Genomic DNA, 17290 nt, shown 5'->3' with positions numbered 1-17290 from the left:
AAAGTGGAAGACAAAGAATAGAAAAGGGAAGCAATAGTCCAATTAATTAAAATGTCTTAGTCAACAACCAGGGGATACCTACTTTATGTGAAATTTAATGGGTTATTTTCCTAGGATAAACTAACAAAAGAGAACTTAGTGGGGAAAAAAGAGAAAAAAGAGGAAGGATTTCATGCATAAACATTAAATATCAAATTATTATGTATGTTACCTCCAAAATCTTCATGATAATAAAACAAATAAATCAATAAACAAGTGGGTAAAAGAACTAAACAGAAACTTCTCAAAAGAAGAAATACAAAAGGTTGACAAATATATGAAAAAATGTTCATCATGTCCAGCAATCAGTAAAATGCAAATCAAAACTACATTTTCATTTCATCTTACTTCAGTCAGAATGTCAATGATAAAGAATACCAATGATAATAAATACTGGTGTGGTTCTGGGAAAGGGGTACACTTATACACTAGTACAATCACTCTGGAAAGCAGTATGGAGATTCCCCAAAACACTAGGATGGAATACCACATGACCCAGCTATCCCACTCCTTGAAATTTTACCCAAAGAGTGAAAATCAGCATATTATAAAACAGTCACCTCAATATTTACAGCAGTATAATTCAATATAGCTAAATTATGGAATCAACCCAGGTACCCATTAACAGATGAATGGATTAAAAAGTTGTGAATTATATGTGTGTATACACATACACACACACACAATGGAGTTCTACTCAGTTATAAAGAATGAAATTATGGCATTTGCTGGTAAGTGAATGAAAATGGAGAATCTCATGTTACGTGAATTAAGGCAAACTCAGAAACTCAAAGGTGGTATGTTTTCTCTCATTTTCAGAAGCTAAAGTACAATAAAGGGAAAGGAAAGGATAGGATATCATAAAGATAAAGGAAAGACAGTAGTGTAGAAGAAGGAGACCAAGAGGCAGAATGGAGAGATGGGAAAAGGGGACACAATGCAGAACAAATTCTTTAAAAAATCATGTTAAATACATAAATATACCACAGGGAATTTTACCTTTATGTATAAATAAAAAACTAATCAGATATAAATAAATAGATGAGCAATAGGAAGTCTAATAGAATAGAGGAAGGAGAATGGGGAAGTAGAGAGAGGACCAGATAGAAAATGGGAAGATCAAATGAGAGGCATGAACCAAAATTCCATATGAGTTTGTTGGGTGAACCCAACTACTATGTATAATTATAAATCTCTAATAGAAAATAAAAAAGAATATTCTTTTTGGGGTCAGACTTGTTTTTTAAAAGAAAATGTACTATATTAAATAGTCACTCTCAATTCAAATCGCAATATTCTTCTCTCAAGTTAAAAGATTTGGCTTATGCAAGTAAAAGAACATTCTTTTTTAAATAAAATATTTTATTTATTCTAACACGCTATATATGACAGCAGAATGCAATTCATTTCATATTACACATATAGAGCACAGTTTTTCAAGTCACTGGTTGAACACAAAGTATTTTACACTATTCGTGTCTTCATACATGTTTTTAAAGTAATGATGTCTACCTCATTCCACTGTCTTTCCTACCCTCATGCCCCTCCCTTCCCCTCCCTCCCCTTTGTCCTATCTAAAGTTCCTCCACTCCTCTCACACTCCCTCCCCAACACCTTTATGAGCCAGCATCCTCATATCCAAGAAAACATTCAGCTTTTGATTTTTTGGGATTGGCTCACTTTACTTAGCATTATAGTTGCTAACTCCATCCATTTGTAAATGGCATTATTTCATTCTCTTTTAATGTTGAGTAATATTCCATTGTGTGTGTGTGTGTGTCTGTGTGTGTACCAAAGTTTCCCTATCCATTCAACTACTGAAGGACATCTGGGTTAGTTCCACAATTTAGCTATTGTGGTGCTGCTATAAACATTGATGTGGCGGTGTCCCTGTAGTATGCTGTTTTTAAGGTCTCTGGGTATAAACCAAGGAGTGGGATATCTGGGTCAAATGGTGGTTCCATCCAAGTTTTCCAAGGAATCTCCATACTGCTTTCCAGATTGGGGGCACCAATTTGCAGTCCCTCCAGCAATGTATGAGTATGCCTTTTCCCCCACATCCTCAAAAGTATTTATTGTTGTCTGTATTCTTGATAACTACCTTTCTAACTGGAGAGAGATGAAATCTTAAGAGTAGCTTTGATTTGCATTTCTCCAATTGCTAGAGATACTGAAATTTTTTCATATATTTGTTGATCGAATGTATATCTTCTTTTGAGAAGTGTCTGTTCAGCTCCTTAGCCTATTTACTGATTGGGTTGTTTGATTTTTTTTGGTGTTAAATATTTTGAATTCTTTATATATCCTGTATATTAGTGCTCTATCTGACGTATGTATGGGAAAAATTTACTCCCAAAGTGTAGGCTCTTTCTTTACCTCATTGATTGTTTCTTTTGCTGAGAAGAAGCTTTTTAGTTTGAGTCCATCCCATTTATTAATTCTTGATACACACACACACACACACACAAACAATGGAATATTACTCAGCATTAAAAGAGAATAAAATTATGTCATTTGTAGTAAATGGATGGAGTTGGAGAATATCAAGCTAAGCAAAGTAAGCCAATCCCCAAAACCAAAGGCCAAATGTTCTCTCTGATAAGTGGATGCTAATCCATAATGGAGAAGGCATAGGAAAAATGGAGGAACTTTGATGGGGCAAAGGGGAGGAAGTGGATGGGAAGGGGGTATGGTGGCAGGAAAGATGATGAAATGAGATGGACATCATTACCCTAAGTACCTGTATGACTGCACATATGATGAGATGCTACATCGTGCATAACCAGAGAAATGAAAAGTTGTGCTGCAATTGTATACAATGAATCAAAATGCATTCTGCTGTCATATATACCTAATTAAAATAAATTAATTAATAATAAAAAATAAATGATAGATGACTAAGAAGATAGACATGTTTAACCTCATTTAAGTAATTCATATATTGAAACATCACATGGTACCCCATTATTATGTATAGTTTTGTGTTTTTATGTATCATTTAAATAATAAAAAACAAATTTGCATCTACCTTCAATAAATAAAAACCTAAAAAACAGGTTCTTTGCCACAGAGATGGAGATGAGAAATACTGCTTTAACATTTTCAAAATGGATGTTTATGATGAATAAACATCATACATTTTATTTTTATTGGACATGCATGAGAAAATGGGGCATTACTATTAGTATAGAAAGAACTACCTCAAGAAAACAAAGCATGGACCTGAAATGTACTTGGCTTCTTTGTTTCTTCTATATATACCTTTGTGTTCATATATTTGGCCAATAACATGTATGCCAGGAACTGGTTCTGATTGAGAACTCATTCAACACAGCCAGTGTAGTCTCAATGTAAATGGTGCTAAGTTCAAACTGGTCTTCTCTTTCAATTGTATGCATGTAAAAACTTATATGTAAAATAAAGAAATAAAGGAATATATTTAACAGTTTAGAAAACCATGTTATCTAAATACTCACTAGCAGCAAATTTTCACCATTAATAAAAATATTCAAAATTGGTACCACATTTTTGAGAATGTTGATGCCATTTTACTCAGAGTTCTTAATTTGAATATATAATGCAGCAGGTGTTTAGGTTTATAATAATCTTCTTTATAAATTGAGTGAGTCTTAAAAGGCTTAATGAATTTTTTAATAAAAATAAATTGTTTTGAGATGAATGAAACAATTATAATGCAAAGAAACAAATCCTAGCAATTGCAAATGTCACATTTTTCATGCAAAATGACTATTATATGAAAAGAATATGAAAAATGAAATTAAAACTACTCTTTCTTGTCATAAACTATTCACTTATAGTTTCCAATAAAAGGTTGTCAGAACACATATTAAGGGTCATATATTAAACTATATCTTATGCTTTTACTTCTTTGATTAATATTATTTGTTTATTGTTTAAGTATACTAAATAGTAGCATAATAGCTTGAAAGAGTTAATACACCTCCAAATCATAAATAGCACACTTCTTTCTGGAATAATATGGTGCAAACAATATAGTTGCTGTTTAATAAATATATGTTGCATGAATGAACAGATGACAAAATAAGCCTTTAATTTTTATCAGCTGCCATAACATTTATTCTCCATCATAACTAACATCAAACAGAGCAGATGAGAATATAGCATAGCTTGAAGAAACAAAAGTAATGTGGTCATTTTTCTGTCTTATAGTAGGAACTGAAACTTCAGAGTAAAAGACTTATGTAGGCAAGAGAAAAAATTACAGTTCTCTGAAGAAAGGCTAAGAGTTTCATTTAGTAAGATAACATTAATTCAACATCATTTATGTGCTACTCATTGGGCAAAAAGGGGAAGAAAAAACCATGAGATGGACAAACTTATCTGTCTTGGAAGAGCTCACTGTGAACTGGAGTACTATAGAATTTAAGCGAAGAATTATAATGTGATACAAGGTTTACAAGGGCCTTTTTTTCTTATCACTTCCCTATTCTGATCCAGCCAAATCAATATTCTCATTTTCCTCTTACCACTCCATAGTCTTTCACAATTCTGTCTTTACACATGCTATTTTTTTCTGCCTATATAACTACTTTGCTCATCAAATGTCTACTCATTCTGCAAGACCAATGCAAATTTCACCTACATTTTGAACAGTATTTCTCACTTTCCTTCTCTGGGATTTTTTAAAAAACTATGTTCTATTAGTGACTGTTGTCCTTCTTAATGGATTATATACATATATCTTAGGAGTACAGACTATGTTTTTCATCTTTGTATTCTCATTGTTAGCATTGTTTGGGCATGAAATGTTTTGGGCATGAAATATAATTTAAACACAGAAATAAAAGGAATTTAGTCTTTTGATTTCTTTTCCTGTGTTAACTTCCAGAAGAGCTCAACCAACTAATGAAGTATTCAAATGATGCAACACTATTGTGCTTAAACCCAAAATTGTGGAGATTAAAACTCAGCATATGAATGAGTTTACCACAATTCCATACGAGTTCTGAAAGAGACAATTATTACTGCTATATAAGATATGACAAATAGGGAACTGACAGATGACATATACATCTCTAGTCCACTTTTATCATACCTTCAGGGCTACTCTGGCTCAAATTTGGAGACTAGTCTGCTAAAAATACTATGGTCCATTATCTTACCCTGAGTATTATCCTTTTACATGATTTCTGAAACCTGATTCTGATAGAGTGCAAGTGCATAGTATGATCTGAATTTAGGTTATCTCAGTAAATAAAAATATCCCTAAACTATCATGTCACGCATGTGCCAAGACTCCTGCATTGCCATTTTCAAAAATTATTAATGGTGTATCATTAGTGCTACATAATACTTGATCAATGAGCATATGTCACTTTTCTCAAATAGCTTATGGTTTAGTGGAAGAAGATATGATAAACACCTATAAATATATAATTTAAAAACGAATTGTTGCTTAAGAGAAAGAATAGCAGGGGCAAGGGAAGATTATTTTAGACCAGGTAAAGAGTTAAAGTAATCAATGAACATCTCTTTGAGAAAATGACAGTGAAAGTAAGAAATTGGGAGGTGCAATTCAATCTGGTTTCAGTCCACTCTTTGGCAAATGTTTTCAGTCAGGTCTTTTACCCTTGCTTATCCTATTGGATTTAGTGGTGTCTGATGACATTATTGAAGCCCTTTAATAAAAATAACACTCTTATTTGTTTTGTGACAACTCTTGTAGTTGTCTTCATGCATTTCTGGTCACTATAACCCTCTCCTTCCATCCCATCCCAAGTTTCAAACTGTATCTCTTGTTTTTAGGTTCTAGAGATCTTCTCTAGGTAATTGCTTTTATATGAATTTAATCCTCATATCATTGAAATTCACCAGTTTGTATCTTTAAACACTTTTCAGCTTCAAATTAGTATGTTTCATTGTGTAATGATATTCCTTTCTTTATAACACAGAGATACCTCAAAGTCAACAAATCCAAATCTCAGTTTATATTCCCACTAAATCTACTCTTGATGCCACTGCCTATCTTTACTACTGCAAAATCATCTCTCTGTAGTTATTAAAGATGGATTCTTTCTCCTTCCTTTATCTGACCCCCCCACTCATGAGATCTTCTCTACTTCAGTTAGTTGAACATGCTTATTTAGTCCATGCCATACTCAATGCCTATGTAGATTATTTCAAATATTCCCTAATTGTTCTCCCATTCGATTCCAGCTTTTCGACTATGATCAATTACAATTTTAAATCAAGTATTTGATTATCCTTGGATGGTGCTCCAATGGCCATACTAGGAAGCAAAAATATTACGCCATTTTAGTTTAGCTTCATTCTATTTTAAAGTCTATTTTCAGCTATTGTTTCCCATCTATTTTGAAAACTTCACTCTGTATGTTCTTCATTCTTTGTATCAGTTTTGTGTTGTTTTATCTACCGGTAATGCCATTCCATTTCTTCCTCTGCCTATTAATTACATATTAATCCTCCATTAGGTTGCTTCAATATATTTTTTTTTGCAATATACACCCATACATCTTAGTCAAAGCCAGTTATTTAATCTTCTATGATCCCATATTTAGCTTATATTTCTATTGTAGTAATTACTGATTATTTGTCTTTCATATTCCTCAATTACGTTTTTCAAGAGGACAGAAACAAGGTCTCAATTCATAACTGGCAACATAGTGATAAGTGTAATAATTGATTCTTGAATTGTGTTTAATTATCTACTCATTTATCAGTCATCACCATGTCACTAATAGTTATTGTTTATTGAATGAGCATGGAATGCCAGGCACTGAATTAGGCATCATACATTATCTCATTTACTTTTTACATCACCTCCAAAAGGTAGTTATTATCTCCATTTTAAACAAAATAACTATGGCTATAGTTAAATTTTTTTGTCCCTAAGAGTTACTAATTGATTTAACCAAGATACAAACCAAGGTTAGCATATTACATTGAACATATTGTTTTCTCTGTGTAGTTCCTGACTCCCTAACAAATAATGGGAAGAATTTAAAACCAATCAGGTTAGTGTTATCTTACCCAGAAAAAAACTCTGTTCCCCTCAGACTATCTAATGTACTATCAAAATCTTGCAGGCAGCTTATTTTGACATTGATATTTTTCTTGCCTAACTATGCATTGCTTCTTAATATAAGCAAGTAACCATATAACGTACAATATTCAATTTTCATTGGATATATTTGTAAAAACTACTCAAATAAGTTGATTATTTAAAAACTTCTCCAAAATGCTATTGATTAGTATTTCTAATAAAAAGTAAAGGCTTTTAGAAGGAATTTGACTTTATGACTATACACAATTGTGTGTCCAAATTTCTGCTGTGAAAACTTCCTTGGTGAGCTCTAATTTAAGTGGCTAATAACACCAATTGAGTCATAAGCTTTGTTGTCATTTTGCACTAATATAATCAATTCAAGGATACAGGAAAATAGCATACCTAGTTGGTTGAGAATTAAGGGATTCTTTCCCCTGCTACTTTCATGTAAATTAAAAGAAGAAAAGAAAAAAGAGGAAATAAATGAAAGGAAAAAAAAGAGAAATGAGGGTTTTGTCCACCAGTTTCATGTCCTTACCAGTGCACACAAAAGGTCAACTGCTTCCAAGATCAGTTCCTGATGGCCAATGCGGCTGACTCCCAGATCTTCTAGCTCCTGATGTGTAATGCGTAGCAGCTGGTCCCCACTGATCTTCTCCCTCTCAAAGTTCTTAATATACTGCTGCAAACAGTCATCAAGACCTACAACATAAAAGTATGGAAGGCCCAAATGAAAAACAGTTCAGTCAAAAAATTGTGGGGCAGGAGGAAATACAACTGTTAATTACTACTATACCACAAGTTAAGTTCATTTTGACTTTGTACTATTTAATCATATACCTTTCTCAACCTATATGTGAGCTTCAGAAAAAAATAGCAATAGTAGTAGTAGCCCCTTCTTCATATTCCTATATATGCCTTCTGTATTCAAACACCTATCATCTTAAAAAACAAAACAAAACAAAAACCTTTCTTTGATTTCCTTGAGTCTGTTTTGTTCTCCATCAATCATTCTCTTCAGACCCAGGTTGTTTATTTTTATTTCCTCGCCTGCAATGCACTCCTTGATCCATTATCATTTGGATTTTATCAAAGTCTAAAAGTAAGTATCCTTATTAGATTTTACTCTCTTGAAGCCATCTTTCTCGAGAATACTTAGGGCAATTCACAAATGATTGAGAGACTGAGTTAGCTTAAGTCACCTATGAAATGGCCTGGCACAAATGATAAACTAGAATAACATGATTAATTTTCTAGAATTTTGGGTAAGGAATACTAAGGAAATTATGCAATTAGCACAGACTAAGTGGTCTTGATTATATTAAGAAGAAAGATGAAGCCATAATGGACTATAGTCTAGCTTAAATTTTGAGAAAGTAGAAATTATAAGCAAGTAGATGAAAAAATTATGGGGTTACAAGAGATGTACCAAGAAGTAAATTCCCATTACTGAGAGATTCTATAGCCACTGAAAGAGGAAAAAAGTCAGATATAAAAGCAGTCTGGGTTCTGATAGAGTCTAGTACCAAATCACATATGCCCTTACTATATTCTCAAATTTCCTCAAAATAACTGGAGTTACTTTGTGGCCTCACTATTTACTATCATCCTTTTCTTTCATTCTCCATTGGCATGTGTATATTTGTGAGTGATGAAATTATATCACTGGATATAGTAACATGAAGATCAGCAGTGACATTTATGAAAACTGTTTTCACAGTGATGGCAATAAGACAGCATTGCATGAGCAGAGGAGTCTTCAAAGCAGTCAGGCTATGTAACAGAAAGAGCAATAAGAGAATACCTGGAGAATATGTTACCAAATGTCTGCTTTTTCTTTAAGATGTTAGAGTTGACACCATTAAAATTGTGATAAAACAAAAAGATGTTAGAGAGTTGAAGATATTTAAATGTAGGTAAGAACCATTATCTTTAATAAAAATGTAGTAAAGGAGAAGATGGGTGCAGATGTAGGTAGATTATGATTTTAAGCAGATGAGGCCTTTCATGTGTCTGATTAGATTATGAGAACTTTATGGACTTGTGTGAGGGTTCAGTGAGATAGTTGTAAAGCAAAAAAAAAGTACACTGGTAACATTACAAATATGTGTTGAATATGTGAGTAAACAGTACTAATTATAGTATCATGGGGCAAGGCAGAATTTTTATTTTAAAGGGAAAACTCTGTGGTCAAAAAGAAGGGAAAAGATAACTAAGTGTACGGCACCGTCATGTATGCCGGAGACAGAATAGTAAATCTGACACAGACCTAAAGGATGCACTACTTAGAGGCCAAGTCAGGCACACAAAATGATCACTATATTTTGAAATATTAAGGAAAGTAGTGATGGCAGTAAAAACATAAATAGATGGAATTTTCTGGAGACAGTATATGGTGGGCCACAAAACTTGAGGGATGCCAAAGGAACAACTAAGAATGAGAACAAAAATGAATCAGAGGGGACCAAGGTATTGTGGTAGTGAGACAAGTGTTAAATGAAGCACAGCATCCCAGTAAGATAAGGACTAAAAACACTCTGAAGGGAGATTATTAGTTCTTTAAGCCAGAATAGTATCGAATAATGGAAAAAGAAGCCAAGCAGCATATGGGGATGAAGAGGGATTGAGAAATAAGAAAGTGAAGGCTTCGCATGTAGAAAAATTCTTTTAAACTACCAAGGACTAAATTTCATGCCAGCAGACACTGAAAAATTGAATACAGTTAGAGTACTGACTGGCATTCAATCAGAGGCTGCATTCAAACGAATGAAAGGAAAAATACCACAAATAGTTCTTAGATAACTGAAGCCAATACAGTATATGCTGACCTGAGAAACTCCTCTTCTTTATATTTTTCAATGCCATCCTTCACAGTTACCCTCCAACAAGCAAGTAGTAGCTCTACAGCAAGTTGTATACAATTTGTTTTCACAAGAATTCTCAAGAAAACCCAATAAAATAGAAAAAGGAAGGACAATTTTCTTCTGGGTCTGTCCTCAATACTCTGTTAAGCTTTCAATAGTTTTGTTATTTCCAAATGGAAGCATTGTTGCTGAGTAGCAGTAATATCTTCTATTTATTTTTTGTGCTCACTGTGTGCCAAACACTATTCTAAGAACATTAGAAATATTTTCTCATTTAATCCTTAAAACAATTTTATGAATTGCATGTCATTATCATTATTTTACAGATAACTGAATTTAGGGACCATGCCCAGGATTCCACAGTTTATAAATGGTAAGTTAATGTCTAAAGCCAAGTTTATCTGACTCTGATTCCAACTTACTGCTTTTAAAGATTACACTGAATTGGAAGTGGGGCAGAGGTAGAAAGAATTGCTTCCATACCTCTATATTGATCATCTGGACTATACCAAAAGTCATTACATCAAAAATATTTTTTTCTATTTTCCATTTAAAACCCTGAACACGTGGTTTAAAATAAATATTAAATCATGCTTTGTACCAAAAGACATTTGACTGTCTCATAGACACACAAAATTCAGCAGACTAATGCAAAGTAAAAGTATGTAAGAAAAATATGGTTAAGAGAAACATGGTTAGTCATACGTTGGGAGTCAAAATTAAAATAATACAAAAAAATCCAAAACAAAGAAGAATACTAGACTTACTAATGGGCAGAAGAAGCTAGAACAGGATCTAGAACATAAACTTTAAATTGTCTAACAGTGAATGCGAATAGAGATATGGGATCATATACAGCTTAAAACATTCACAGTTAGATAAAAGCAGGCCAGTTTCTCAGAGAAATCTATCCATTCTTGACCCTAAAGTCAGCAAAAGGATTTCTCACGGGAAGAATTTCTTATGTGCTAAAATGAATACCACCTTCAATAAACCCTTTTGATAACATATCTACAAGTTATCACTGGACTGTTCCTTATAGCAAAGCTAAAATATATTTTTAAAAATAAAAATATATATTTTAAAATATAACACATTATATTTAAATATATTTTGCATTATACATGCAAAAATAGCTGGTTATCATGTAGAAAATTTTTATATTTGCAGTCTTGAAACATGTTATAACCTATAAAACAGCTATTTTCCACAGAAAAAAAGAGCTAGTAAGGTTTCTCTTTTTATAATGGTAACAAATGAAAAAATGAGCTCTATTTGAAGTATCTTTTGAAAATTAGTTTATCAATATGTGCCTAAAGTATTGTGGAGGCACATACTATACTTTCATTTAATATGATGAAAGTGGAAGAATTCATTGCCATACCTATTTTGAAAAGCATATTTATAGATTTTCGAAAAATATGAAGTAAAAATCACAGGCAACATGAGAAAAAACAGATACATTCAATTTATTACAATTAAAAAACTTTTGTGAATCAAAGAACCCTATAAGCAGGATGAAAGGACAAACTATGAAAAAGAGAAAATATTTGCAAATCATATATCTGATACAGGATTAATTTCCAGAATACATAAACAATCCTACAACTCAACAACTGCAACAACAAAAATTGGTTTAAAATGGGCAAAGAACTTAAATAGATATTTCTCCAAAGAATACATACAGCCAATAAACACATTAAAAATGCACAACATCACTAACCATCAAAGAAATGCAAAATGAAAACCACAATAAGGTATTACCTTATACCCATTAGGTTGGTTTCTATCAAAAATGAACCCAAAGTTGATAAATACAGGGAGAAACTGAAATCCTTTATAGTTTTACTAGGAATGTAAAATGTCACAGTCACTATGTAAAATGGTTTGGCAATTCCTCAAAAAATATCAGGATTACCATAGAATCTAGCATTTTCATTTCTAGCTCTATACTCAAAAGAATTGAATGCAGAGATTTGAAAAGATACTTATAAACCCATATTATATAACAGCATTATTTACAATAGGCAAAAGGTGGATACAACCCAAGTGTACACTGATGCATGAATGGATAAAGAAAATATGTTGTATACACAAAAACCTTTTAATTCAAACGTAAAACAAAAGGAAGTAGTGATACATATTGTAATATGGATGAATCTTGAGGACATACTAGGTGAAATAGTTCATTTACAAAGAGACAAATACAGTATGATTCCACTTATAAGAGGTATGTATAGCAATCAAGTTTATATAAACAAAAAGTAGAATGGGGGTTACCAGGAACTAAATAAAGAGGAATAGGGAGTTGTTTAATATGTATAGTTTTGGTTTTGCTAAATTAAAAAAATTCTGAAATGAATAGGATAGTATATCTGATATTATGCATATTTTACAATATAAAAACAGTGAATAAAAGGCAAATTTTATATTATGTATATTTTACCATAGTAAAAATATACTAATTAACTGGCAGATTAACCTTAATTAGCCTAAATTTGCTACAAAGCCATAGCTGTTATTATTTCATATCTGATTACTAATGCTATGCTTATATGTAATTAAATTTCTCTAACAGAAATATAATTTTTCTTTCTAATTGAATACAAAGAAGCATCAAGGGCAGTGATATAATTGAAGGAAATGTATGGGAAGAATTCGGGTCTAGAGATGAAAAGGAGTCAACTAGACAATGACAGAGGAAAGGGCATTAGACCCCAGAAATAGCAAAGACCCAGGAGTAGGAACAAGATGAAGAATATGAGGCATTAAATTAAAAAAAGGCCAGCAGAATACAATTAAGACTACATTTTGAAAAACTTTCTCTGTCTTCAACATGTAGAACAGTAATCTGTGACTCCTCTCAAAGAAAATGTAATCATTGGCAGAAACTAATCTTCACACATGGCACCTTCACTTGATCAGTTATTTCAGCTATATTGTTAAAGGATACTGCTTTTTCCAAGCATGTCCTTTCTTTAGCCAGTTTATTCCTCTGTGTCTATTTACAATTTCCCTTACTATTTTCAATAATGTAAATTAAGGAAAAGACCTACAAGTAGAACCTGTTTCATGCATTCTTTAGTGCTATACCCATGGTCTGCTAAGTAAGAAATTGCAATCAACAGAAAACTGTGGTAGAAACATCTTTGAAAATGATGATTCTAGAAAAGCAGCATATTAATACAGAGGTAAAAACTGCCTTTAGTAATTACAATCAACCATTTTAATTCAGACATACACAGCTCTCTAATTCTGAAATAATTTCCACAAAAGAAAGCTCTAGCATAAAAACAACTGAAGAAACAAACAGCCCCATCCATTATAAAACTTAACCTAAATACATCTCCTATGATCCTTCCCTAATACAAAACAAATCTGATTCATTATTTCAAATTGACTATAGTGAATGTCAGCATTATTACCAATTCAATAATTTCATACAGTCAAGCACACACACACAGATGTACACACTTACAAACCTGTCTGTGTTTTATAATTTTGGTGCCTCTAAAACAGTTTTTAAACTATTAGGTCACATTTAATTTTTAGTCAACATGCATTTGCCATTTGATTACTAAACTATCAACTAAACTGAATTCTAAAATTAAAATAAAGCTATAAATGCTTGCCTTTTATCACATGTAAGGACTTATGATCAGGATAAAAAGAATCAAACATATAACTCACAGCCATTTCTGACAGGTTGCCAAAAAATAAGTGATCATATTCAATTTTATATATTTTTGCTTCATGTATCAGTATCAAGATCTAATATTACAAAAATTAATAGTCAAACATTTTTATTAATCTATGATATAAATTCTCCTTGACGAAGAAAAATGTGCTATTTTGAAAGCCTTATTCTCCCCTAGCATTCATAAGATATCCTCAAAATAATTTTAATAACTCAAAACAATGTTAGTTATCCATAGTTTCTCAAATTTTATGTGCATACAAAACATCTAGTGATCTGATTAAACTGTAGATTTTGATTCAGTCAGTCTGGGATGGGGTCTGAGATTTGTATTTCTAACATGCTCTAAAATAACAATGAACATTACTACATTAAGGCTTGTCCGAAGCAAAAATATAATTGATTTTTTCCAAAAAGTGATGAGGTTATTATCAAATAACAATAATGAGTACTGAAAACACACACACACACTAATTGGGTTTATATTTCTAAATATCTAGTCATGCCCTTTTTGGACAGCCCCAAAATAAATAAATAAATAAATATATATATATATATATATATATATATATATATATATATATATATATCCAAGAATCAGCAAACATTTGTCATAAATTTATAGACCACAAAGAAACAAATTTCTTATGTTGTAAGCTAGACAAGTTGTGAAGAGAAAAAAGCTATTCCAAATTAATTCTAATGATGTTTATATAAATAAATCCCTAATTGCATGTTTTAAGGATAGTTATTCAGAAAACCTCCTAATTTTCCAAAAAGTGAAGTCTGAGGAGAAATTCACCAGCTTAATTTAGCAACAATTAGTCTCATCCTTCACAAAATTGTTATCACTAATTTAAAAAAAAATACAGTGGAAGTTCTTTATAAAAAAAAAAGGAAAAGAAACCACAAACAATAGGAATTAATGTTCCTCATCATAAAGCATTTTTCAAAGAGCTCCAAAAATATGAGTCTTTTAATACTTTTTATAATTCCTCTCTGTTCATTCTCCTTCGGCATAATAGTATTCTACAATAATCAATGTCCACTGAACAATGAAACCTGAAGATATCAGTTAGTAATCTTTCCCTTGGTTCCCTCTGGAATCCAAATTCCTACAAGTAGGCCAGAATAGAAAATGCCTAAAAATCAGAAAGGAAGGAGGAAAAAAATATGTGGAAATGTGTATGAATCAGAATGGGGTGGGGCAGATATCAGAATCTTGGCTAATGCAGTGTCAGAGAAACAATTTGACAGACCCACATTAAAAACAAAACAAAACAAAACAAAAAACCTCTTACACTCAGTTCTTACCAGAGAGGCAATATTGCTTCTCCAGTCACAAATGAACCTCCATAACATCTGTTTCTTAGCAGACTAAAATTGCTTGCCAGGAATTTAAGAATTAACTTTTCAATGACATTTACAAAGTCCAAGTCATAATTTAATACTACATTCATATTGTTGGCAGTCCAACAGTTAATGGAGCTTAATGTTCTTATGATTCTCCTGATTAAATTACTGCTCAAAAACTTAGTTTCATAAACAGGAGTTTATAAAAGAAGAAGAGAAATTCATGGGCTTCAGGTTTAATCAGGTCTTAGAATTTAAAAACTATTTGACATAAAATAATTCTATGATCACTGGGTTCATCATATAAGAAGAAAAAAATAAAATTTAAAAATGATCTCCATAAGACATAAAGAATAAATAACTCTTCTTCTAGGGAAAGGAAACAAAAAGAAAAAGAATGTGAGGAGGTTGGGATAAGGACAAAGACATAACACATGTAATGACTTTATATTTTGTAAAGTACTACTCAAGAAAATTCTGAGCTTAGCCTCACAAGCGTACATTGACTCACTCTCCTATGAGACTTTGGTCACTGCCTGAAAGCAGCTGTGCAAACAATCTTTTAGCAGAGATTTTATTTCAATTGAATCCTAAATTTCTCCATTGGTGAATTTCAAAGAAAAGACCCCGAGGGATGCAAGATTTGCATACATATAAATATACTGCCACTGCCTACTATGGAGGCCTACACTGAAGACAGCTATAAATCAACCTGAGAGAGGAACCAAAAAACTTACCTTTAAAATCGTCTTGAATAGCCACAAACTAAGAGGTATTTTCTGTAATACTTTGCAAATGTTATAAGTAAATGCTAACTTTGATAATCATTACATATAATTATGATGAAAACTACAGAAAATAATGGTAGGCATTCATAAATTAACATGATAAAGATTAATGTTGTCTATTTAAATTTTATAGCTGAATTAAACTGCTCCTTTTCCAAAGGCAATATAATTCACTACTTATGATAATTTTATTTAAAAACAAACTTTTATCTATTTCTATTTGCAGTCCTAGGGATTGAACCAAGGGCCTTGAGCTTGCTATGCAGGCACTCTACCATTGACTATCCCCCCACCCTCCTGGCCAGCCTTCATGATAACTTTAAACAGCAGGCTACTGAATTCTGATGTATTTTTCCAGAAATGGAAAAAAAAGTCTAAGGAACTTACAGTGAATTAGAATTAGAACTTTTCATTTCAAGAAAGAAAATAAGAAATATACTAAAATATATAACAATGCAAGAAAACCTATAATTACTTTTTATTGTCAGCATCTACCCTGGAAACATGTTCCCTTTGGTTATAGCACTACAGATTAAAAGTCAAATAAGAAAAGTATGATTCATTCAATAATGATAAAGGCAACTTTAAATTCCTGTTAAAGTTTTATACACTTCTAGTTATGAAGAAAGCACTCTGATCCTGATTTCCCAGTGCTATAATCCAAAAAGGGTAAAGAATTCAAAACAGAACCTTGCATTTCTATTCAAAACTTGAGTCATGTCATCCTAGGAAATGTTATATACATAAGAAGAGCTGATTTCATTACTTTTCATGGCAATCCCAAATCTCAAAAAGGAGGAAAACAACACCAAAATTGTTTCTGCTTGAATAAGAGGGAACTCATTTCCTTGAATAGGAAGGGTTTTAATAATCTTTTGAGAAAACAACAAAGCAAAAAAATCCTAAAACCTTTCCTATGCACATTTATGAATATACTACAGTGAAGCTCACCAACTTGTACATCCACAAGACATTAATTAAGAAATTAACTATGGGTAAATGGCAGAAAGTTCAGTAGAAGGAAGGGAGCAGGAGGGTGGGGGAGGGAAGAAGTAGGAGAGGTACTGGGATCTGCATTAGAACAAGATATATTCATGTTTGTATAATTATGTAAAAATGGATTCTTTTGTCATGTATAACTAAAAAGAATCTATAATAAAAAGAATAAACAACACTGGGTTCTTTTAAAAAAGATTTTTTAAAAAGCCTAGCATAGGAAATAGAAATTATGGTCCTCTTTGGAAGTGGTCTTCTTTAGAAGAAAATAGGACTACTATATTTCTGTATTAACTCCCCCAATGCTTTGCTATGACATCTATTCTCCAACACATACATCACCTTCCCTGTAAATATTTAAATGAAACTTTTATCTTATTAATATAAGACCTGTGATTTTAACAAACAAAATGTAAATGTTTGTTTTATTCATATTTTTCCCTCAACAATTAAACTGTATAAGAACCATAAGAATTGTTGAGGGAAAAATGTGAATATAACAAAC

General features: G+C 32.0%; 1 protein-coding gene across 6 annotated transcripts in view; it reads right to left on the bottom strand.

Annotated features, from left to right (window-relative positions):
• The window catches only part of CNKSR2 (connector enhancer of kinase suppressor of Ras 2), a 287398-nt gene that overhangs the window by 239251 nt on the left and 30857 nt on the right, over window positions 1-17290 (bottom strand). For all 6 annotated transcript variants that reach the window (XM_081278357.1, XM_081278358.1, XM_081278359.1 and 3 more), the window contains exon 2: window positions 7626-7789. In XM_081278357.1, the coding sequence (XP_081134483.1) occupies window positions 7626-7789 (164 nt within the window). The remainder of the gene's footprint in view (window positions 1-7625; window positions 7790-17290) is intronic.

The sequence above is a fragment of the Spermophilus citellus genome (assembly GCF_964194105.1).
Source record: "Spermophilus citellus genome assembly, chromosome: X".
NCBI classification, from domain to species: domain Eukaryota; kingdom Metazoa; phylum Chordata; class Mammalia; order Rodentia; family Sciuridae; genus Spermophilus; species Spermophilus citellus.
Note: the sequence above shows the minus strand (reverse complement) of the source record. Positions and strands in the feature narration are given on the sequence as shown.